The sequence below is a fragment of the Scyliorhinus torazame genome, chromosome 7, assembly GCF_047496885.1.
Source record: "Scyliorhinus torazame isolate Kashiwa2021f chromosome 7, sScyTor2.1, whole genome shotgun sequence".
NCBI classification, from domain to species: domain Eukaryota; kingdom Metazoa; phylum Chordata; class Chondrichthyes; order Carcharhiniformes; family Scyliorhinidae; genus Scyliorhinus; species Scyliorhinus torazame.
Window position 1 is genome coordinate 209,705,764 of NC_092713.1, and position 25,612 is coordinate 209,731,375.

General features: G+C 46.4%; 1 protein-coding gene across 5 annotated transcripts in view; it reads left to right on the top strand.

The window, feature by feature from the left end:
* Positions 1 to 25,612, top strand: part of LOC140426818 (zinc finger protein 346-like) — a 67,858-nt gene that overhangs the window by 37,204 nt on the left and 5,042 nt on the right. For 2 of the 5 annotated variants that reach the window (XM_072512031.1, XM_072512034.1), the window contains 3 exons: positions 2,291 to 2,458; positions 12,408 to 12,501; positions 22,769 to 22,895. In XM_072512031.1, the coding sequence (XP_072368132.1) occupies positions 2,291 to 2,458; positions 12,408 to 12,501; positions 22,769 to 22,889 (383 nt within the window). In that variant the 3' untranslated portion in view covers positions 22,890 to 22,895. Of the gene's footprint in view, positions 1 to 2,290; positions 2,459 to 12,407; positions 12,502 to 13,617; positions 13,777 to 22,768; positions 22,896 to 25,612 lie in introns of all 5 variants that reach the window. The other 3 variants (XR_011948296.1, XM_072512032.1, XM_072512033.1) reach the window with 3 other exon arrangements.

The following is a 25,612-nucleotide window of genomic DNA, read 5'->3' on the forward strand; positions in this document are numbered from 1 at the left end:
TGAGAGATCAAGACACCATTTATAAATGGCGTCCCGATCTTGGAGGCCCCTGGAACGATCCTCAAACTCCCCCGCCCCAAAACGCGCAATGGGAGGATAATCCCCTGGGAAGCTGTTCCGTCTGGTCCCCGTTTGTGAGGATCAGCGCTGAACGTCGCTCGCCTGAGGTTTCTGAGGTGATGGAGACGAATCCCAAAGCCTCAGGTACTTCGGGAATATGCACATTAATGTAGATTTGCCAAAAAGTGCTCCTCGCACAATGGGCAGGATTTACATCGCAACGTCTCGTGAGATCGTATTGAGGTCTCCCGGCTTTCGTCAGCCACAGCGAACTGCTTTTCCAGCGCAGCGTGGCCATTGGATCGTGCTCCCTATTTTTCAAACCGTGCTAATGGATGATTAATGTCCAATTGAACCATCAATAAAATTGCTTTACCACAGCTGAATGCTGCCATCTCTGACAACTCAACACTTCCTCAGTATTATTCTGGAACGGGCAGCACAGTGGCTCAGTGGTTAGCATTGCTGCCTCACGGCACCGAGGGCCAGGGTTCGATATAAGCCCCGGGTCACTGTCATGTGAAGTTTGCAAATTCTCCCCGTGTCTGCATGGGTCTCACCCTCCACAACCCAAGAAGGCATACGGCATGCTCAAGAAGGCATACGGCATGCTTGCCTTCATTGGCCGGGGCATTGAGTATAAGAATTGGCAAGTCATGTTGCAGCTGTATAGAACCTTAGTTAGGCCACACTTGGAGTATAGTGTTCAATTCTGGTCGCCACACTACCAGAAGGATGTGGAGGCTTTAGAGAGGGTGCAGAAGAGATTTACCAGAATGTTGCCTGGTATGGAGGGCATAAGCTATGAGGAGCGATTGAATAAACTCGGTTTGTTCTCTCTGGAACGAAGGAGGTTGAGGGGCGACCTGATAGAGGTATACAAAATTATGAGGGGCATAGACAGAGTGGGTAGTCAGAGGCTTTTCCCCAGGGTAGAGGGGTCAATTACTAGGGGGCATAGGTTTAAGGTGAGAGGGGCAAGGTTTAGAGTAGATGTACGAGGCAAGTTTTTTACGCAGAGGGTAGTGGGTGCCTGGAACTCGCCACCGGAGGAGGTAGTGGAAGCAGGGACGATAGGGACATTTAAGGGGCATCTTGACAAATATATGAATAGGATGGGAATAGAAGGATACGGACCCAGGAAGTGTAGAAGATTGTAGTTTAGTCGGGCAGTATGGTCGGCGCGGGCTTGGAGGGCCGAAGGGCCTGTTCCTGTGCTGTACATTTCTTTGTTCTTTGTGTGTAAGGGAAATGGATTAGCCACGCTAAATTGTCCCTTAATTGGAAAAAATAATAATTGAGTACTCTTAAGTTTTATTTTTAAAAAGTATTGTTCTGGAATCTCAGTATCCAGTCGTAGGGTAGGGTTTGAATCTACAATTTGTTGTACTGATGTGAAAATGCTGCAAACTAAGCCATGCTGAGAGATTGCCCTGTACTTGGGGAGCTGGAGATCTTAGACATAATTGAGATATATTTTCCTAAATAAGCTGTTGGCAAATAATTTGTTTTCTCAAATTATTGTTTGCTGCTCTCAAACTGACTCAATTTGTTTCATGGATGGTAGAAGATTGCCACTTTTTTAGGTCTTGTAGACTGGCAGTAATTCCATAAACTGTGGGTCAAGTGGAGAATGGGAGCAGGTAGGAATATGAATGAGGAAGAGCAGGACTGAGAAAATGAAACCGTGCAGTCATTCAGCAGACAACAGAACAATATATATGTACCTTTAGTAGTTTCCCTTTTACACATGATAGAAGGAAATTGTGAGCTTACTGCTGTTGGGATAAAGACCAGAAGGGAATTTGCACACCTTACTAAAGGTAGCTACGTTTGTACGTGCAGCCTATCTTTGTTCTGGAACTTGCCTTTGTACTTCAGGAAATCTTCTGCAAATCAGTAATGACATTTCCAGTCACAGGAATGATTATGTACTCGTATCGTTTCTTACATTTTGGACGTCATGTCATGTGAGCTGAGGATTTTATTTATTTATTTTAAATTTGGAGTACCCAATTCTTTTTTTCCACTTAAGGGGCAATTTAGCGTGGTCAATCCACCTACCCTGCACATCTTTGGGTTGTGCGGGTGAGACCCACGCAGACACTGGGAGAATGTGCTAACTCCACATGGACAGTGACCCAGGCCGGAATCGAATCCGGGTCCTCAGCGCCATGAGGCAGCAATGCTCACCACTGAACCACCTTTTCATGTTTTTTTTTAATTGCAGCTGCCGCTGAGCCAAAGAACCTAACTGACCGTGATGACTACTGTAATTTGTGTGGCGTTTGTGTTGGAAGACCTGAAGTTTCCAAAAATCACTTTATGGGTAAAAAACACAAGAAACGTGAGATAAAAGCAAAGTTGGTGGAACAACTGGAACAAATTGGTTATAACTGTGAGTATACAACTTGTTGAAACTAATGCACTGTATGCTCCATGTGAATACAGGGATTAAATATTGTGAATGCACTGCAGGACTCATAGCATTTGATACAATAATGTTTACATTGCTATTAGGAATCCTATGTTAAGATTTGGGAAAAAGTTAGCATCCAAAACAGCAGTCCTTTTTTTTTTTTTCTTTCAGATTCTGACAAAACTGCTGTGAATTTCTGCCATTTTCTGTTTTTATTTCAGATTATCAGCATTTGTCAGTTATTTTTATTTCTGGATTGAATGTTGTAATTCTCTACCACAAGAGATCATCATAGAATTTATAGTGTAGAAGGAGGCCATTCAGTCCATCGAGTCTGCACCGGCCCTTGGAAAGAGCACCCCACTCAAGCCCACAGCTCCACCCTATCCCCATAACCCAGTAACCCCACCCAACCTTTTTGAACAATTTAGGATGGCCAATCCACCTAACCGGCACATCTTTGGTTTGTGGGAGGAAACCGGGCACCCGGAGGAAAGCCACGCAGACACGGGGAGAACGTGCAGACTCTGCACTGACAGTGACCCAAGCCCCGAATCAAACCTGGGACCCTGGATTGGATTGGATTGGATTTGTTTATTGTCACGTGTACCGAGGTACAGTGAAAAGTATTTTTCTGCGAGCAGCTCAACAGATCATTAAGTACATGGGAAGAAAAGGGAATAAAAGAAAATACATAATAGGGCAACACAACATATACAATGTAACTACATAAGCACTGGCATCGGATGAAGCATACAGGGTGTAGTGTTAATGAGGTCAGTCAATAAGAGGGTCACTTGGGAGTCTGGTGACAGTTGGGAAGTAGCTGTTTTTGAGTCTGTTCATGCTGGAACTGTGGACAACCTGCTCACTGAAACCAGCTGAGTAAACTGTAAAACTTCTCAGGAAACTTATATTATTTTTATAAAATATATATGCCTTCAACGTTCAGATTTGAATTGCATAAGGAAAGCATAACTACCATTGTTGAAGCATAATTACCATTTTTATGCACACAATATAATGCGAAACCAGAAAAATGCTCTTGGATTTGAGAAAACATATGGAATGTAGTGATTTGTAGATTTTTGTCTTTGGGTTATATTAGAAAATAAAGGCATTATCAAGCTGCAATTAAAAGAATAAAGTTCCTGACTCGCCTTTAGTGAAAAAATTAGATGGAATCTAATGCAACTAATTAATACATTGGTTAGATGTTATTTGCTTTATCTTGGTATTGTTTGTAAAGGGAAAATCACTCTTTACTTCACTTCAAAGCTGATGGTTCCTGAACTATTGTGTACTTGTATATTATCCAAAGAATAAAAGAAAATCAAAATCCGCAGCTCAACTTTTTTTCATGAAATGCAGTTAAAATAAACTATTTGCGTTGCTCATACATCTGGTCAATTATTTTACATTTTTTAAAAACATTTCATATTGGCATTTTATAACAATAAACGATACAAATACACATGTAAGCATAGTTCATTGCGTAACGTATCCCTCCATCTCCCACTGTTCCCGCCTACTCTAAACACAAAATAGCCTTCTCTCCCCCCCTATTGAATCTGCTGACAGTTTAGTTTTGTCCGAAGAAGTCACTAAACCGCTTGCCACCTCCGAACGAACCCTGACGTTGATGCTCTTAGGGCAAATTTAATTTTCTCAAGTCTGAGAAACCCAGCCATATCGCTAACCCAAACCCCTGATTTCGGGGGCTTCGCGTCCCTCCATGCTAACAATATCTCTCTCTGGGCTACCAAGGAGGCAAGACCAAAACGTCAGCCTCTCTCGACCCCTGGACTCCCAGATCTTCTGACACTCCAAAAATCGTCACCACTGGACTCCTTGTTTTTAAGCACCGTGGACATGACATCCACAAATCCCTGCCAGTATCCCCTAAGCTTCAGGCATGCCCAAAATAGATGGACATGGTTTGCTGGCTCTCCCGCACACCTCACACACCTGTCCTCCATCCCAAAAAACTTGCTCATCCGGGCCACCGTCATGTGTGCCCGGTGAACCACCTTGAATTGTATCAGGCTGAGCCTGGCACATGATGAGGATGTGTTGACTCTGCTCAGAACATCCTCCCCTCAGACCCTCCTCTACCTCCCCTCCCAGCTCATCTTTTCATTTACGCTTTAGCTCATCTATCTTGAGTTTCCCCCCACTCCATAAGTTCTTTATAGATATTTAAAACGTTCCCCTCCCCCACTCCCGTTCTAGAAACTACCTTGTCCTGTATCCCCTGTGGCAGTAGAAGCGGAAAGGTCAAAACCTGCCTTCGCGCAAAATCCCTAATCTGCAGATATCGAAACCCAGTCCCTCCTGGCAATTCAAACTCCTTCTCCAAATCCTCTAAACCTGGAAAGCTCGCATCAATAAATAGATCCCCAAGCCTCTCAATCCCTGCTCTCTGCCACTTCCAAAACCTCCCATCCAGCCTTCCCTGGACAAATTGGTGATTACCACAAATTGGAGCCCACACCGACGCCCATATGCTTCCACCACTGCCCCCTGTCTCTCAGGGCCGCCACCACCACCGGGCTTGTGGAGTACCGGGTCGGGTCGGCAAGAACGGCAGAGGAGCCGTTATCAATGCCCCCAAACTTGTGCCCTTACATGATATCACCTCTACTCGCTCCCACACCGACCCCTCCCCCACTACCTACTTCCTAATCATGGTTATATTTGCCGTCTAGTAGTAATTACTAACGTTCGGCATCGCCAGCCACACACCCTCTGCTCCGCTCCAGCAGCACTTTCTTTACTAGTGGGGTTTTATCCACCCACACAAACCAGAGATCGCCCGCTTAAAAAAGGCCTTTGGTATAAAAATAGGGAGGCACTGGAAAACAAACAGAAATTTCGGGAGGACCGTCATTTTTAAGATCTGTACCTTCCCCGCCAGTGACAACGGGAGCATGTCCCACATCCAGAAGTCCTCCTTCATTTGTTCAACTAGCCGAGTCAAAGTTAATTCATGTAACTGCCCCCCATTCCTTTGCCACCTGAATTCCCAAGTGACAAAAACTCCCACCACTTTAAACGGCAGCTCCCCCAGTCTCCTCTCCTGCCCCCTCGTCTGGATCACAAAAACCTCACTTGTCCCCGAGAACTGGCTAAATTCTCCTAAAGATCCGCATAATCTTCCCCATCACCCCCTAACGGGTCAGATATATATAGGAGTAGGTCGTCTGCATATAATGAGACCCTGTGCCCCGCCCCCTCCCCCAGACTAGCCTCTTCCAGTCCTTCGATGCTCTAAGCGCCACCGCCAATGGCTCTATAGCCAAGGCAAACAACAGTGGAGAGAGAGGACATCCTTACCTTGTCCCCCGGTGCAGTTTAAAGTAGTCGGAACTCAGCAGGTTCATCTGCACACTCGCCACCGGTGCCTGGTACAGCAACCGAACCCAGTCAATAAAGCCCTGCCCAATCCCGCACCTCCCACAAATAATTCCATTCCACCTGGTTTTAAGGCCTTTCCGTTTCCATAGTGACCACTACCTCCGCCTCCCTCCCATCGGAGGGCATCACGATCACATTTAGGAGCCTTCTAACGTTGCCCGTCAGCTGCCTGCCTTCAACAAACCCCGCCTGGTCTTCCCCTGTCACCCCCGGAACGCAGTCCTCTATCCTTGAGGCCAAAGTTTTGGCCAGCAATTTTGCATCAAACATTCAGTAGGTAGATTGGTTTGTATGACCCACATTGCTCTGGGTCCATCTCCCGCCTCAGGATCAATGAGATCAAAGCCTGTGACATTGTTGGGGGAAGGACACCTCTCCGTAGCCTCATTAAATGCCCTCACCAGCAGCAGGCCCAACATCCCAGAAAATGTTTTGTAAAATTCCACAAGGTAGCCATCTACACTTGCCGGACTGCATGGCCTCCGATCTCTCTACTACTTCTACAATTCCAATCGGGGCTCCCAATCCCTCCACTAACCCTACCTCCACCTTCGGAAACTTCAACCCTTCCAAAAACTGCCTCATCCTAGCTCCGACTCATACAGCCATCTATAAAACTCCTTAAACACCCCATTCACCGCTGCTGGGTCCAAGACCGTGTTCCCCCCTTTGTCCTTCATTCTTCCTATCTTTCTGGCCACCTCCCTCTTCCTTAGCTGGTGTGCTAGCATCCTACTGGCGTTCTCCCCATACTCGTATACCGCCTGCCTCGCCTTCCTCAACTACCCCACCGCCTTCCCTGTGGATAACAGACCAAATTCCATCTAGCAGCTTCTGCCGCTCCTTCAACAACCCCGCCTCCAGAGCTTCAGAATACCTTCTATCCACCTGGAGTATTTTCCTAACCACCCTATCCATCTCTACACGCTCCACCTTCTCCCTATAAGCCCGTATCAAAATTAGCTCCCCCCTAACCACTGCCTTAAGCGCCTCCCACACCATTGCTGCCAAAGCTTCTCCCCTATCATTTATCTCCAAATAATTCTGGATGGCCTACTTCACCCGCCCGCAAACTCCCTCATCTGCGAGCAGTCCTACATCCAATCACCATTGCGGGTGCTGACGACCCCCGCCCCCCCTCCTTGCTCACCCGTAAATCCACTTCAGTGTGGGGCATGGTCCGACACAATAATCGGCGAATACTCGGTATCCGCCAACCCTGCCAGTAAAGCCCTGTTCCAAATGAAAAAAATCAATCTGGGAGTACACTTTGTGCACGTGGGAAAAAAAAGAAAACTCCTTCGCTCTTGGCCATCCGAACCTCCACGGGTCTACCCCTCCCACCTGATCCATCAACCTATTTCTTTCCCCCCCCCCCTTCCCCCTTCCCCCTTCCCCAACACCCGCCTCAAACTCCACGTCGTCCCAATTTGGTGCGCAAATATTCACTAACCCCGCCAGCATCCCCTCCAGCTTCCCACTCACCATGATCTACCTACCCCTTGAATCCGCCACTATTTTCCCTACTTCGCTCATTGATCAGGATCGCACGCCCCTAGTTTTAGAGTCCAGCCCGAGTGAAATACCTGCCAGACCCACCCCTTCCTCAGCCTAGTCTGATCCACTACCCTCAGGTGTGTCTCTTGTAACATTGCCACATCCGCCTTCAACCTCCTCAAATGCGCGAATATGCGAGCCCTCTTGACCGGCGCATTCAGCCCTCTCACGTTCCATGTGATCAGCTAGTCTGGGGACCCATCACCCTTCTTAGGCCAGCCTCCAGCTCGTGTCCCGCACCTCCTCAGGCCCGCCCTCGGGCGCCCACCGTCCTCGACCTCCAATATGTCTCCAAGCACCAGTCCCTTCCCTGTCAGCAGAGCAATTCCCACTACCCCCACCCCACTAACAAAACAACAATCCCAACCCCTAACTAGTCACCTGCTCACCCCACTGCGCTTCAGTGAGCTAGCCCGCCCATGTAGCCTGGTAGTCCCCTTCTATGACGCCAAGCCTCTTACCCCCTATTGTTCTCTTTCCCCTCCCCTACTCGAACATACATATGCAAAACATCACAATCCCCAACAAACACAAAGAAGAAAATTCCACCCACCAACCCCCCACGAGAACAAAGTTAACCCGCATACAAAACTGAGCAACTGCCCAAAAATTGATACAAAAAACACTCCATACACAACCCAAAAAGAAACTAAATTTAGCAGCACAGGCAGAATTACTCGCCCCCAATTTCAATGTCCTCAATCACCTGCCAGTCTCCTGTCCTTCACAAAGTTCATCGCCTCATCCGGCGATCCGAAATAACGTTCTTGAGCTTCGTAAGTGACCCACAAACGAGCTGGGTACAACATGCCAAACTTCACCCCCTTCTCGAAGAGGGCCGATTTAACTTTGTTAAAGCTCGCTCTTCTTTTGGCCAGTTCCGCACCCAAGTCCTGGTAAATGTGCAGCTCATTATCTTTCCATTTACAGCTCCTCATCTGCCTGGCCCACCTCAAGATCTATTCCTTATCCAGGAACCGGTGCATTCGTACCACCACCACCCTCGGTGGCACACTCATCCGCGGCTTTCTCGCAAGCGCCCTATGCGGCCTGTCCACTTCCAAGGGTCGAGCAAACACACCTTTGCCCAGCAGCTTCTCAAACATACGTGCCATGTATTGCCCTGCATCCCATCCCTTGATGCCCTCTGGGAGGCCAACTATCCTCAAATTCTGTCTGCGCGACCTGTTCTCCAAATCCTCCACCTTCTCCTGTAGCCTTTTCTGATGGTCCCTCATCAGATCCATCTCCACTGCCATCGCGGTTAGCTGGTCCTCGTGCTCAGTCACCTTCTCTTCCACCTTCTGGATCGCCAGTCCCTGGGCTTCCAATCTTTGTTCCACCCGATCAATCCCCGTCTTAATTGGGTCTAGGTACTCCTGTCTTTGCTTGGCGAAACTCTCCTGAAGGAATTTCACCAGCTGCTCCATTGACCACTAGGCCGGCAATCCCAGCTCCTGAGCCTCCGCCATGTTTTCCTGTGCTGCAGACTCCACTCTCGTCTTTGCCCAATAATCTCTTTGCAGACCACTTCTGGTCCACGACTCCATAAACTGGTGGGGGATTCCTCTTCTTTGCCTCACCAGTCTCCAATTTTACCGATCAATTCCCCCATAAGTCAGGGAAACATATCCCAAAACAGGGGCTTTTAGCACAGGGCGAAATCGCTGGCTTTGAAAGCAGACCAAGGCAGACCAGCAGCACGGTTCAATTCCCGTACCAGCCTCCCCGAACAGGTGCTGGAATGTGGCGACTAGGGGCTTTTCACAGTAACTTCATTTGAAGCCTACTTGTGACTAAGCAAATTTCATTCTTTTCAATTTCATTCATTTCATTTAATTTCAAAAGTCCACCACGAGCGTGAGCTACCAAATAAGTGACCTCTCACTCCATGGCTGCCACCAGAAGTCGCATCTGATCAATTATGACCTTGTAACTGCTGGATGATTGAAAACCAGTATCGTCCAATTTGCTATGTTAGCCATGTGTTCATTGCAGCCTGGCCCTTTGGAAATGTTTTCTGCTATTATTAAAACAAATTGTTGCATCTAAGGAGTATTTTTCCATTTTAAAATAGGTAAACTTCTAATGACTCTACTGTTAGTGTGCCATCATGCCATTGCCATTGGTACATGGCTGAAATAACTTACAAATCCAGAAAAAAAATTTGTACCATGGCTTGTACTTGAATGTGCAACCTGCACTGTTCTAAGTATCAACTCTGATGTTCTTGCTGGGGTCTGGTTCACAGGTAACCGGTCGCACTTTTCCCAGTTGATTATTTGTGGAACTAGACAGTGAATGTTGATGTGCTGTTTTCCATGAAGGACAAAATAACTCGGGGCCTTTTTGCATTTCCACTAGGAATTTGTGCAATGGGTGTAGCTTATTTTTGATGTTTGTGCATGTATGCGCACTACTCCCAAAGGCAGAGCTGATATCAACTAATATTGACGGAACCTGGAATATTCATGGACTATCTTGTCTAGCCACTGGCTTGATCCGGCTGAACCACAGGGGACAATACAGTATATTTTAGTTTAAAGCTGTGTATAGTCGTACATGTATCAATTTATTTCATAGATTTCATAGAATTTACAGTGCAGAAGGAGGCCATTCGGCCCATCGAGTCTGCGCCGGCTCTTGGAAAGAGCACCCTATCCGAGGTCCACACCTCTACCCTATCCCCATAACCCAGTAACCTCACCCAACACTAATGGCAATTTTGGACACTAAGGGCAATTTATCATGGCCAATCCACCTAACCTGCACATCTTTGGACTGTGGGAGGAAACCGGAGCACCCGGAGGAAACCCACGCACACACGGGGAGGATGTGCAGACTCCGCACAGACAGTGACCCAAGCCGGAATCGAACCTGGGACCCTGGAGCTGTGAAGCAATTGTGCTATCCACAAGGCTACCGTGCTGCCCTTTATTGTTCTGTTGCCTGTGGTGAGATACTGGCTAGTTTTGTATTAAGTTGCATGGGCATTGTCGCAAACCTCGAGGTGCACTGACCAAGCTGTTTTATCCCCTACTGCAAAGCTCAATTTTTCCTGACAGAAAATGTCTCCTTTTACAAGCATTTACATTTCACATGCCCAAATTGCTGTTAATGATGGAATAAACTCAAGGGCTAAATGCCCTCTTATCATTCTTGCATTGTTTTAGAAAACTCCCAGATCCACTCTAGAAATTAATTACCTTTTATAATTCAAGCTGCCCTTGTAGTTTCTGTGAAAATTGAATTCTCTCACTACAATCACATTGCTTCCCTGACCTGTATTCATCCATTTTCCAGCCCCACTACGTTATCGCTATCAGGAGGTTTATAGACCATTTCCACCAGAGTCTTTACAGGCTTCCACTGCCTGATTGCCTTTGCTGATATCCTATTTGTTTACTGCTGTAACTGAGGTTTTTCAGTTTAGCTCATTTCCCTCCTTTCCCCATTTTCCTGTCCCTATAAGACCCTGTGCAGGATTTACCGACCAGCCCATCACATATTTTCGGTGGCGGAGGTGGCCCGCAAGCGGAATTTTCTCATTCTGCCATTGTCAATGGGATTTCCAGTTGACTGCACCCCTCGTCACCCGGAAATCCGTAAGTCGTTATTGGGACCGGAATATGCCGCCGCCATGAACAGCCAGTAAATTCTGCCCCTATAGCCTGGAGTATGTACTCCCGATCATGTTTGCTACTTACCAAATTTGAGTGTTTTTAGTGTGTGGTGCCATAATGGTTTATGTTACTGGATTATTAATTTGAAAGCCCAAGCAGTGATCTGAGGGCAGTTTTAATCCCACCATGGCAGTGGGAAATTTAAATTCAAACAATTAAATAAATATGATTTTAATTTTTAAAGCTTGTAATGGTGAGCATACAACCATCATGTTTATTCTTATTATGTTGTCTTCAAAACCATCAGGGTGCTCATTACCATCATTTAGGGAAGGAAATCAGTAAATTTTCTGTTCTTGCTCAGCCTGGCCTACATGTGACTCCAGGCCGACAACAATGTAGTTGACTCGGAAATGGTCTATGGTCTAGCAAGCCACTCACAAAATTGTATCTCCAACACAATTGAGGTGGACAGTAAGTGCTGGTATTGCCAGCAACAGCCACATCCTGTGAATGAACAAAATAATGCCAGTGTTCATTCTGAAATCTTATGAAAATAAAGGCAGTTGATTTAGCTTTTTATTTTGGACCGCTCAATCACTGGCAAATTTGCTTTATCTATTCTGTGCAATCCTTTCATACTTTAAATGGCTCTATCAAAATGGCCTCTAATATCCTCTGTTCTGATGCAAATAGTCCCAATTTTAAAAGTCTTCTTTCACATTTATATTTCCTCACAGCAGGCGACACCTTTTGGAATCTGTGCCACACCTTTGCATCCTTTAGTGTGAAACCCAAACTGCACACACTTCTCTAATTGTGGTTTAGAAATGTTTTATGTTAACATCATTAACAGAAGGCTATTAGATGACATGTAAGTTTAATTCCCTCTCTGACTGGTTTACCTAGAAATCCTTTCCTTCCACCCCATGTTTTCCTAACCATACAAATATGCATGCATTTTTCAGGCCACAGTTTGGATTCAAGGTCCACACCCAAAACATAACAGCCTGCCCTTTCATCCCTTTCATCTTCATAGATGAAGACTGATCTGTGTGAAATGAGTACAGTTGGCCATATCTTTAGACTGTCTCTAACCCCTAAATTCTGTGTTTAAAAAAATAAAGTAATTTTACCATGCTATAAAGTGTGGGTAAAAATCATTACTGTTGTGTAATGAAATTAGAAAGCAGAAAGGGAAAGCGAATAACTAAGCAAATAGTATGTGTTCCTGAAATTTCAACTTTGATAAATGTACTCTTTTCGGCGGGTAATTTCATTATTTAACGGTTGTTTATTATGGAAGGTAACTAAATTATAATCTTTCACAGCTGCTGGCGGCTACCCATGTAAAACCTGTCACGTTGTTCTGAAATCAGTAGGAGATTTTCATGCACACATCCTTGGAGTCAAACACCAGAACCGGTAAGTACACCTACCTGGTTTTTTTAACAATCTACAAGGGCAGAAAAATAACATAGATACTTAGCTTGACTTGAGTCAGGGATGAGTCCATTGGATCTGCTACCATTATCTTTATTTTGGGTTGCAGATAGCTGTTTTGATACATGAACCTGGATACTCTGTGATCTGGCATGTGCTAGATTGTTGTTGGAATGTGTGTATTTAAATCCAAATGATACATCTTTACTTTAGCATTTGAGGTCCACCTTGGTGAAATGGCAATGAGGTGACAAACTGAACTGCTCATTTTGTTCAGTTGTATCCATAGTGCACAAAATGGAGTTACAAGGCTTTTGTGAAGTCCCTTTTAGTTGGAATTCCTCAATGACCTATCTATAAGCGGCACGGTAGCACAGTGGTTAGCACAGTTGCTTCACAGCTCCAGGGTCCCAGGTTCAATTTCCAGCTTGGATCACTGTGCGGAATCTGCACGTTCTCCCCGTGTCTGCGTGGGTTTCCTCCGGGTGCTCCGATTTCCTCACACAGTCCAAACGTGTGCAGGTTAGTTGGATTGGCCTTGCTAAAATTGTCCTTCGTATCCAAAAAAGGTTAGGTGGGGTGACTGGGTCACAGGGATAGGGTGGAGGTGTGGGCTTGAGTGGGGTGTTCTTTCCAGGGGCAGGTGCAGAGTCGGTGGCCTCCTGCAGTGTACATTCTGTGATTCTATGATATTGTTGAAGTAGTGAAAGAGCCGTGTTTTTATGAAAATGATCCAATTCGTAGGCTTAGGCCAGAAGATTATACTTCGGGGATACTTCATAAGTCCAGACTCAATAAGTATACCATGTAAAATCGATCGACTGGCCATTCACACCATTGTGTGGGAGGCCAAAACTGCTATTATGGTGTACTCGTATCATAAATAGTCTGCATGCTGAAAAACTAGATATCATAGAATTTACAGTGCAGAAGGAGGCCATTCGGCCCATCAAGTCCAGCATAACTCGAGTCTAGCATAACTACTAGCATATGTATTAATTGTGTTGAATTAGCAGCATGCTCCACTGCTTAAAGCAGGCAATTGCTGTATTACCACAGATAGTTCATAATAATAATAATAATCACTTATTGTTACAGGTAGATGGAATGAAGTTACTGTGAAAAGCCCCTAGTCGCCACATTCCACCGCCTGTTCGGGGAGGCTGAAACGGGAATTGAACCTGCGCTGCTGGTCTTGTTCTGCATTACAAGCCAGCTGTCTTAGCCCACTGTGCTAAACAAACCAGTTGGCAAAAGGTGTTTTAGTTCTTCAGTTCCAGACAGCCTCTCCTGTCATTAATCACACCTCCCTCCAATACTGGGTTCATTTGTTCTTCTGGGTGTGGCAATACTCATGGAGTTACATTTAATTCCACTTCAGATAATATTAAGAATCAGCTACATGGACAGGGGATTGGAATAAAATGGTCAGATTGTGAGGAGGTGGTGGTAAGTCTTTACAAAAGCATTAATGATCCAGTGGTGTATTTTATGGGCATGTAGCAGCTTCTGTGGCCATTTCATTTGATGCCAGTTTACAAATTTTAGATTCATTAATTCAGTGTCGCAACTTGCCATGGTGATACCTGAATTCAACCTCTGGGTTGCTAATACAGTATCATAACCACTCCGCTGCTGTACCTCTGTATGACTAGCTGCTCGTCATTTCAATTTCTGGAATCCGAGCCTATGCTGGAAGCTATTGCTTTATGGTTAACATTGGTGTTGATTCATGCCAACAATGACTGCGACTTTACAAAAACTTTCGCTGGGGAATCTTTTGAATAGACAGCTTTATCATAATGTTTGCAGTATTGAGATGAGGGAGGCTGTACTCTGGATGCAGCACCTATCACAGCATTAGTGAAACCTGCAGCAGTTTGAGACCTTGTCAATCTATCTGTTTTACCCTAGTGACCTGAGACCACATGTTATTTAAAAATCTGTTTCTATCAAAGTAAGGGGGCTTGATGTGGGGGACAGTCCCCCTTTGGATTGCCTTGGGAAGAATTTTCTGAATCGAACTGTGCTGCTGATTTAGCCCCTCATTTGGTGCTAACTGGTTCTTTACAGTAATCTAAACCAATAATAGAAAATTTACTGCTATTCGGATATGCTTGTGATGAGACCCAAGGCAGCTTCAAGACGGTCAACCACTTTTCCTTCATTGGCTGATCCTTTCTTGGGAAACGATTGCTATAAATCTCCCATTAAAGGCAAAATTTCAGTAACTTTAAATGCTGGATGAATAAAAATGTTTTGTTCACAGGGCTACATTAGATGTGTAAGCCCTTTCATCAGAGTTTCAGAATGAAATTAGTTGATCAAGAGTGGCCTGCACAGAGTGCATTGCAAACAGTGTAACAGTTGGAAATTTGGTGATTAAATATATTGACTAATTGTAAATAAAGCACAGTTACATATGGATGGTATTGAAGGTGGTGTGCACAACTTCAGTAAGTGGAACTTTGTGAAAAGCATTGTGATCATAGACCACCATATCTGCAGTAAGTGTCTATACCTCGAGGAACTTCAGCTCAAATTTGTTGAGCTGGTGTCCGAGGTGCAGATCTTCTCGATCATCAGGGCGGGGGGTGAGTTTCTTGGGCACCTTTACCAAGAGGCAGTCACACCACTTAAGTTTGGACGTGGTGTAGGCCTGATCAGTGACCATGAGCAGGAGCTTGTGACTACAATTCAGGCAGGTAAGATGTTCCCAAATGCAATGCTAGAGGAGCCTCACTAGGCCGTATCCCTCAACCAACAGATACTATGTTCTTATTGTCTGTGGGTGAGGGCAAGGTCTGCAGGGTAGATGAGCAAAGTGATTGTGGCATCAAGAAGGCCATTCAAGTGGGAACTGTGAAAATAAATCTTTTGGTAAGGGACAGTATCATCAAGGGAATAGATTCTGGGCGCGATTCTTCGGCCTCGCCTGCTCGGCAACTGGAAATTCCCGTCTAAGGTCAATAGTCCGCATCCTGTCCGTGGTGATCTTGCGATGGGAGTGGACGAACAATCCAGCCCTCTGTTCTCCACAATCATAACTGAGAGTTTCAAATGTGTGTGTCAAGTGCTACGGTTGAATACATTTCCTGACAGCTGGAGAAGAATTTGAGATGGGAGGGAGCGAATCCAGCTGTTATGGTCTGCAAAGGAACCAATGACATAGAATGAGGATTGAGGTCTGGTGAAGGAATTTGGGGGGTTGGGGGGAGGAGGAGAAAGTGGAAAGGCTGGAAAAAGCCACAAAAAGGGGAAGATCACAAAGTTAACAGTGGAAATGGGGAAAATGCCAATAAAAAGATTTGTTTCAAAAGTTATAACTCCATGACAAATTAAATTGAGATTAAAATGAAACAGAAAATTGAGGTATTTGATAAATGTCAGGTCCATATTACAATAGGAGAAAAAGTCCAGGCGGAAACAGAAAAGGAATAAGAGAAGCAAAAAGAATATCAAAGTAAAATTAGCAGCGAACATAAAATTACACTGCAGTCTTAAATAAAGAGTAAAGAGTAACTGAGCCAATTGAAAACCAAAAAGGAAATCAGTTTGTTGACACCGAGGCAGAGAACCAAATGAATACTTTGTATCTGTCTTCAACAAAAGGGGATACTGTAAATGTTCCAAGGAAGAGTGGGGAGAGAAATTGGATAGACCAAAAACAGATCAAAAGGAATTTCAGAAACATGTGACTGCAAGAGCACCAAAGGGAAAATGCTGGAAAATCTCAGCAGGTCTGGCAGCATCTGTAGGGAGAGAAAAGAGCTAACGTTTCGAATACGATGACTCTTTGTCAAAGCAACTGGACTCTAAGTCATCGGACCCGAAACGTGAGCTCTTTTCTCTCCCTACAGATGCTGCCAGACCTGCTGAGATTTTCCAGCATTTTCTCTTTCGTTTCAGATTACAGCATCCGCAGTAATTTGCTTTTATACTGTGTAAGAGCAAGTTGGGAAGGTGATTAGGAACGCTTAAGGGGGGCGTTTGTTTATATACGCAAACAAGGAAGTCATGCCAAACCTTTATACATCTCTGGTTAGGCCATAACGAGTGTTGTGTACAATTCTAGGCATTACACTTTAAGATGGATGTCAAGGCCTTGCAGGGGGTACAGAGGTGATTTACCAGAATGAGAGCAGGGTTGAGGAAGTGCAGTTATGTATACAGACTAGAATTGTTCTCCTTGGGGCAGCAAAGTTATGGAGAAACCTAGGGGGAACCTTAATTTAAAACGTATTCAAAATTATGACAGGTTTTGCTGGAGCAAGGAGTGGGAGCTATTTCTTCTGGCCAGTGAATCGGTAAACAGTGGTCACAGATTTCAAAAAAATTGACAAAAGAATTAGACAGGTAATGAGGTCAAATTTCTTTATGGGTTCTTTAATATCTGGAATCCCATGCAGTATTTAAAAAAAATTAAATTTAGATTACCCAATTCATTTTTTCCAATTAAGGGGCAATTTAGCGTGGCCAGTCCACCTACCCTGCACATCTTTGAGTTGTGGGGGCGAAACCCACGCAAACACACTGGGAGAATGTGCAAACTCCACACGGACAGTGATCCAGAGCCGAGATCGGTACCTCGGCGCCATGAGACAGCTGTGGTAACCACTGCGCCACCGTGCTGCCCTTCATGCTGTATAAATTGTTGTTCTCTTTGAGATTTGGTATTCTTGTGAATCTGCCCTGATTGCAGGACAAAAAGCTTCAACAACATGTCTTTATTTTTCAACAATTGTCTGTACTACCAAGTGACTATTAAGGTCTGGAATGCACTAGCTGCAAGAGTGGTGGAATCAGATTCCATTAGAATGTTTAAAAGGAAATTCAACACGTAATTGAAGAGATCTAAACTGAAGTGTTATGAGAAAGTAGGAAGTGAACAGGATTTCAAGCAACAGTCAGACTACTGAAGCATTATACTGTAAACTTGAACGGTTGCGAGCCCCACCTGGCCAGCAAGAAAAGCCGAAAAGAGGGACTTTTTTCTATGTAATAGGCAAATAGGAAAAACATTAAATAGATCCTAATATTCTTTCTCACTTGTTCTACATCATAAAGGAGATCAAAGAAATGCATCAGCTGGTGATAGGACTTCAAAGTGCTCCCTCTGCCTTTAAACCAGCTTAGAGAAAACCAGCAAAATCACCCTCGTCAACAAATGCTAGCACCATAGTCAATATTTAATCCCTGGTCTAAATCCTCATTTGGCATGAAAGGAGAATTTGTACCTGGTGAACGTAATGCTGCCTGGACCCTTGCTGAGCTGAAAGGGGCTTATTTGGACAACTCATTGGTATTTTATGAGATTTTAAAGATCACTTTGTCTACATATCAAAAACCCTTTATTAGTAAAGCATAGAACTGTGGATGCTGGAAATCTGATAATGAGACAGAAAATACTGTAAATAATGAACAGGTCTGTCAGCATATGATGCACTGTTACCTTTCATCCTTTTGCCTCTTCTTGCCACACTCACATCACTGAACAGCTTGGTGGCCTTGATTTTTGTCTTTAGATTGATACATTTTTTACACAGAACATTTTAGTTGAAAGCCTCATCTGAAACCCCAGTTACATGGTTCACCAGAACACTGGCCCCAGTTCACGTTAAGTGGAGCGAGTTTCTTCTCAATGCTGATTCCAGTGCTCAATGAGTCAAACCCTCCACCTGCCACAATTTTCTTTGAATGATGCATTCGACCCTGATCTGTTTGACTCTATACCAATTTGTGTGCAGCCCAGATAGCAATCCAGTTCCGCACTTTAATTCTCAAATTCAAGCAACAGCCTGACATAGTCATACTCACTGAATCATACCTTACAGATAATGTCCCCAAACCATTCCTGGATATATTCTGACCACCGACAGCTAGACTCCGCAGAGGTGGGAGCACATGGGTGTACAGTTGTGAGGGAGTTGCCCTGGGAATCCTCAACATCGGCTCTGATCAAAATGAAGTCTCATGGCACCAGGCAAACATGGGCAAGGAAGCCGCCTGCTAATTATCACGTATCGTTCCCCCCCCCCCCCCCCCCCCCCCCCCAAACCACCACCACCACTCGGAGAAAGTACTGAGGGTGGGAATGCTGCAAAATGTACTCTGGGTGGGGACTTCAATGCCCAACACCAAAAGTGGCTTTGTAGTACCCACAGTGGATGTTGGATGTGGGACTGCTTGCGGAGAAGGAGGTGTGTGAGCAGGTGAGGGCCGCCATCCGGGGCTGCGTGGAGGTAAATGATACATGTGAGGTCTCGACCGCCATGCTTTGGGAGGCACTCGATGCAATGGCCAGGGGGGAGTTTATATCAATCCAGGCCCACAGGGAGAAGGAGGAGCTGGCAGAGATGTCAAGGTTGGTGGCCGAAATTATGCAGGTGGACAGAAGGTATGTGGAGGCCCCGGAGGCGGGATTGTTGAGAGGCAGAAGCTCCAGATGGAGTTTGGGTTGGTGTCCACAGGGAAGGCAGTATGGGGGGGGGAGGCTAGCAGGATGCTGGCCCACCAGCTCATGAAGCAGGATGCGGCGAGGGTGGAATGGTATTTGATCCTGGTTGGGTGTTTGAGGAGTTCTATCGGAGACTTTATGAATCGGAACCCCTGGCTGAGGGGGAGGGAATACGGGATTTTTGGACGGGCTGGAATTTCCCAGGGTGGAGGAGGGGTTGTGAGTGCCCGTTGAATTGGTGGAGATGCTGGAGGGTATGGGGGAAATGCAGGCAGCGAAGGCCCCGGACCGTACAGTTTCCCAGTTGAGTTTTACAAAAGGTTTTTGTGTGACCCTGGGCTGCTGCTGGTGAGGGCACGGGAGAAGGGTGAGCTTCCCCATACGTTGTAGCAGACCTCAATATCTCTGATTCTGAAGAAAGGCAAGGACCCGGAGCAGTGTGAGTCCTACTGTCCAAATTCACTGTTGAATGTGGATGCCAAGTTGCTGGCTAAGGTTCTGGCCTCAAGTGAGGATTGTGTACGTTAGGTGATGGGGACCAGACGGGATTCGTAAAAGAGAGGCACATGTCGGCCAATATCAGGCGCCTGCTAAATGTCATAATGATGCCACGAAGGGGTGAAATGTGGAGGTGGCAGTCGCGATGAACGCAGAAAAGGCCGTTGATTGGGTAATGTGGGAGGTACTGGGGCAGTTCAGGTTTGGGCAGGGGTTTGTTGGACCGGGTGCCGGTGGCGAGTGTAAGAACGAATCGGGTGAGTTTGGTGTATTTTAGGTTGTACGGGGGGGACAAGGCAGGAATGCCCACTCTCCCCGTTGCTTTTCATCTTGGCGATAGAGCCACTGGCGATGGCGCATAGAGCGTCTAATGGCTGGAAAGGGATTGTGCGGGGGGGAGCAGAGGTTGTCCCTATATGTGAACAAAGAACAAAGAACAAAGAACAAAGAAATGTACAGCACAGGAACAGGCCCTTCGGCCCTCCAAGCCCGTGCCGACCATACTGCCCGACTAAACTACAATCTTCTACACTTCCTGGGTCCGTATCCTTCTATTCCCATCCTATTCATATATTTGTCAAGATGCCCCTTAAATGTCCCTATCGTCCCTGCCTCCACTACCTCCTCCGGTAGTGAGTTCCAGGCACCCACTACCCTCTGCGTAAAAAACTTGCCTCGTACATCTACTCTAAACTTTGCCCCTCTCACCTTAAACCTATGCCCCCTAGTAATTGACCCCTCTACCCTGGGGAAAAGCCTCTGACTATCCACTCTGTCTATGCCCCTCATAATTTTGTATACCTCTATCAGGTCGCCCCTCAACCTCCTTCGTTCCAGTGAGAACAAACCGAGTTTATTCAATCGCTCCTCATAGCTTATGCCCTCCATACCAGGCAACATTCTGGTAAATCTCTTCTGCACCCTCTCTAAAGCCTCCACATCCTTCTGGTAGTGTGGCGACCAGAATTGAACACTATACTCCAAGTGTGGCCTAACTAAGGTTCTATACAGCTGCAACATGACTTGCCAATTCTTATACTCAATGCCCCGGCCAATGAAGGCAAGCATGCCGTATGCCTTCTTGACTACCTTCTCCACCTGTGTAGCCCCTTTCAGTGATCTGTGGACCTGTACTCCTAGATCTCTTTGACTTTCAATACTCTTGAGGGTTCTACCATTCACTGTATATTCCCTACCTGCATTAGCCCTTCCAAAATGCATTACCTCACATTTGTAAATGCATTACCTCACATTTGTACGACCTGTTGTTGCTTTTTATCGGACCCACTGGAATGCATATCATGGACGTTTTGGTGAAACTCGGCCGGTTTTTGGGGTACAAATTAAACATGGGAAATAGTGTGCTCGTCCCGATTCAGGTGAGGGGGCAGGAGAGGAGGTGGGCCAAGCTGCCATTTAAGGTACTGGGGGCTAGTTTTAGGTATCTAGGTATCCAGGTGGTGTGGGGGGTGGCAGCAATTGCACAAATTGAATCTGGCTTGGTTGGTGGAGTAAATGAAAGGCAAATTTAAAAGGTGGGATGTGCTTCCGTTGTCATTGGCGGGAAGGGTGCAGTCCATAAAGATGATTACGCTCCTGAAGTTTTTGTTTTCATTCCAGAACCTCCTGATTTTTATCTCCAAGGCCTTTTTCAAGAAGTTTAACTCTTATTTATTGAGATTTGTGTGGACAGGGTAGGCCCCTCGGATAAAGAAGGCGTTGTTGGAGCGAGTGCAAGGGTGGGGCGGGTTGGCCATGCCATGCCAGATTTAAGGAATTTTTATTGGGTGACAAATCTAGCCATGGTAAAGAAGTGGGTAGTGGGGGAGGGGCCAGTTTGGGAGCGGGTGGAGGCAGCCTCGTGTAAGGGTACTAGTTTGGGAGCGTTGTTGATGGCGCCTCTGCCGTTCCCGCCGGCCAGGTACTCCACAGGTCCAGTAGTAGTGGTGGTCCTGAAGGCATGGGGACAGTGGCGACAGCATTTGAGACGTGATGGGACCTCGGCTTGGGCCCTGATCTGTGGGAATCACAGGTTCACTCCGGGGGAATTCGACGGGAGGTTTCAGGGTTGGCGCCGGGCGGGAATTAAGAGGTTTGGAGATTTGTTCGTGGAGGGCAGCTTCCCGAGCTTCGAAGGACTGGTGGAGGAGTAAGAGTTGCCCAGCGGAAACGGGTTCCGATACTTACAGGTGCGGAACTATATGAGAAAGGTGCCGTCCTTTTCTTTTTTGTTTCCTTTTTTTATAAATTTAGAGTACCCAATTCATTTTTTTTTCAATTAAGGGGCAATGTAGCCTGGCCAATCCATCTACCACTGCACATCTGTGGGTTGTGAGGGCAAAACCCATGCAAACGGGAAGAATTTGCAAACTCCATACAGACAGTAGCTGTCCTTTCCTGGTCTGCTGCCCCCTGGGTTGCAGGACAAGCTGCTGTCGAGAACAGGGGTTGGAGAGAGCAGGGTGTCAGAGATATATGAGGAATTGATGGATTGGAAGGCACCCCGATAGGTGTAGTTAAGCGAAAGTCGGAGGAGGAGCTGGGAGGTGAGCTGGAGGCTGGGCTGTGGGAGGAAGCTTTTAGGAGGGTGAATGGGTCACCCTCGTGCGCCAGGTTGAGTCTCATCCAATTTATGGTAATCCATAGGGTACATATGACAGTGGATGGAATAATTAGTTTTTTGACGGGGTGGAGGATAGATGTGGGCAATGTGCCCACAAATGCGGCCCACAAATCATGTTGCATGTTTTGGGTCTGCTCGAGGTTGCAGGGATTTTGGCAGGGGTTCACTGGCGTGATGTCGGAGGTACTGGGGGTGAAGGTGGTCCTGAGTCCAGAATTGGCAGTGTTTGGAGTGCCGGAAAACCCGGGAGTCCAGGGGATGAGAGAGGCCGATGTTCTGGCCTTTGCTTCGCTGGTAGCCCGGAAACGGATCCTGATGGTGTGGAGGGGCTAGGACAAGCTGGGGGTATGGGTGAGCGACCTCGCGGATTTCCTTAGGCTGGATAAAATTAAATTTGTTTAAGGGGGTCGATGGGAGGGTTCGCCTGGAGATGGAAACCGTTCATTTACTTTTTCCAGGACAGTTAAGTCAGCAAGGGGAGGGTGGGTAGGGTTAACAAGAAAAAGTGGAGGCAGAAGGGTGGGGATAGGGAGAGCGGATTGGGGTTGTTGGCTGTTTATTGAGTTATGCTGTGTTCTCCTGTTTCTTATCTGTTGTTTATCTTTTTTTATCTTTGTTGTGCTTTTATTTGATAATTCATAAATGCCTTAATAAAAATATTTTTTTAAAAGTGGCACTTTCTCAGCAATAACCTGCTCACAGACACTTGCTTTGGCTTCCGCCAGGGTTATTAGGCTCGTGACCTCAGCACAACGGTGGTTGCAATGGTTGAAATATGGACAAAAGAGTTGAACACAGGTGAGAGTGACTGAGAATGGCATGTAAATGTTGCTAACTTTTGGTTGGCTCTTCATTTGGCTCTGTTTAATCACATTTGCTCAAGAGTCGCCAGGTATCTTTCGACACCGCCACAAGGTTCAGAACCGAATACTGATCAATGACTCGATACACCAGTTAGTAAGCTCAAAACGATGCTCATTTATTTACACCCAGTCAAATCTACTCATGCATAAACTCTACAAACTAAACTACCACTATTACTAAAGCCTATACTTAGCTTTGGGTGCCCACTCAGTCAGAGGAACAAAGGCCGTTGCTCGGTTCTGAGGCTGGCGGGTCGAGCTGTTTACAGGGTAGCAACCAGGAGCATCTATCTCGTAGCGTGCGTTGACTTGGGACTTACTTAGTCTGGTGCAGCTGCGAGGCTGGTGTCTCTCTTCGGTGAGAGCCAAAGGAGGGCGGTCCACCATTGGGGGGGATACCTTTTATACTAAAAAGGGCTTTGTGTGCTTTTGGGTGGGCCTTGAACTTGGCCTGAGCTAATTGGGTCTTTCCCAATCATCTGTATCGATTTTCCTCCAATAGAGGGGTGGTTCCCTGATCGCTGGGCGTGTCCTGATGGCTGTCAGTCTGCTTTGACTTAGCTTCTTCTGGCGCCAGGGAGTCTGCCTTAACATTGTGTATCTAAATGTTTCCCTTTTGTCCCCGGAGATGGCTCATTAGTATGTAGATTGTTTGGTGGTTTCTGTCCCGTCTGAGAGTTTAAGGTTCTAATCAACAGAAAGAGCTTGCACCTGCTTGTTTCTTAGCATTGTCCAATTTTCCCTGCATTCTTTGCGGGTGTCCATTTTGTAATCGGGATGTGGCCATCCCAGATGGCTACAACTTGCTTTGGCTTCCGCCAGGGTTATTAGGCTCGTGATCTCAGCAGAACGGTGGTTGCAATGGTTGAAATATAGACAAAAGAGTTGAACACAGGTGAGAGTGACTGAGAATGGCATCAAGGAGCCCTAGAAACACTGGACTCTGCTGGTTGGAATCATACCATTTTCTAATAAATGTTTCTTATTGGGTTTTTGAACAAAGTATATTTACCGTTAGTACACAGAATAAGATATATATACAGAAGAGAAGGGGGCACACAAACATACCAAAAAAAAAGTAATAATAAAAAATAAAGTAAAATAACTGGCAAGGTATTATGCACCAGCTCAACAGCAGCAGCTCTGTACAATTGGCAATATTATTTACAACACATAAGTAGGCATCTGTTTGTGGGGGGGGGGGGGGAGGGGGAGACTGGGGACGTAGGTATACATTTGGGTGCCGGAGAAACAATTACAGAAGGCAGTACTCAAATGGGTCTGGTGTTGGTGTTGTCACTTGCTTCTCCCGGACAGATTTTGCTGCCGTTGTCGTCTCGCGCTCACCTCTGCTTCAGCCGTTCGTCTCACCTTTCGCCTGGATTCTCCTTGCTCTCTGTTCCTGTAGATGCCAAGTTTGTTAACGTTTCCCGTGCCCTCCTTCCGGCTGTCATTCCCCCCGCCCCCCCGGGTTCTCTCTTGTTCCCTGTGGTTTGCCTTTCTTTCCTCTTAGCTTTAGCCCCCCCCTCCCCCGGCCCCAATCTGTCTCTCCCTCTTATGTCTTGGCTACTTTCCCCTAATTCTTGGCTACCTGGCTATTCTTCTGCTTGTTCGTTGGCCACAAACAGGTCCTGGAACAATTGGGTGAATGGATCCCACGTTCTGTGGAAGCCGTCGTCTGACCCTCGGATGGTGAATTTGATTTTCTCAATTTGGAGAGATTCTGAGAGGTCGGACAGCCAGTCTGCAGCTTTGGGTGGTGCTGCTGACCGCCAGCCGAACAGGATTCTACGGCGGGCAATCAGGGAAGCAAAGTCAAGGGTGTCTGCCCTCCTCCCCAGGAATAGATCTAGCTGGTCTGATAACCCGAAGACGGCCACTTTCGGGCATGGCTCCACCCTCATCCCCACCACTTTGGACATTGCCTCGAAGAAGACTGTGCAGTACCCTGCAAGTCTGGGGCAAGACCTAAACATGTGGGCATAGTTGGCCGGGCCTCCTTGGCACCGTTCACATCGATCCTCCACCTCCGGGAAGAACCTACTCATACGGGTTCTTGTTAAGTGGGCTCTATGTACCACTTTTAGTTGCGTCAGGCTGAGACTTGCGCACGTGGAGGTGGAGTTGACCCTATGCAGTGCTTCGCTCCAGAATCCCCACCCTATTTCAATCCCCAGGCCCCCCTCCCATTTCTTTCTTGTTGCGTCCAGTACGGTGTCGGCCCTTTCTATCAGTCGGTCATACATGTCGCTACAGTTTCCTTTATCTAGTATGCTTGCATCCAGTAACTCTTCCAGTAATGCCTGTTGTGGGTATGTCCTTGTCTCCTTTCGTAAGAAGTTTTTGAATTGCAGGTTCCTTAGCTCGTTCCCCCGTCTAGCTGGAATTTCTCTTGTCAGTTCGTCCAGTGTTGCGATCTTGCCGTCTGTGTATAGGTCCCTGACTGTCCCTGTCCCTCCGTCCTGTCCCCACTTTTTGAAGGTCGCGTCAGTCAGCGCTGGCGGGAACCTATGGTTGTTGCAGATGGGAGCTTTATCCGGCATTTTGGTCAGGCCAAATTGCTGCCGTAGTTGGTTCCAGGATTGGAGGATGGCTATCACCACAAGGCTGCCCCCCCCCCCATACGAACGCCATGATTAGTTTGTCTTGTGC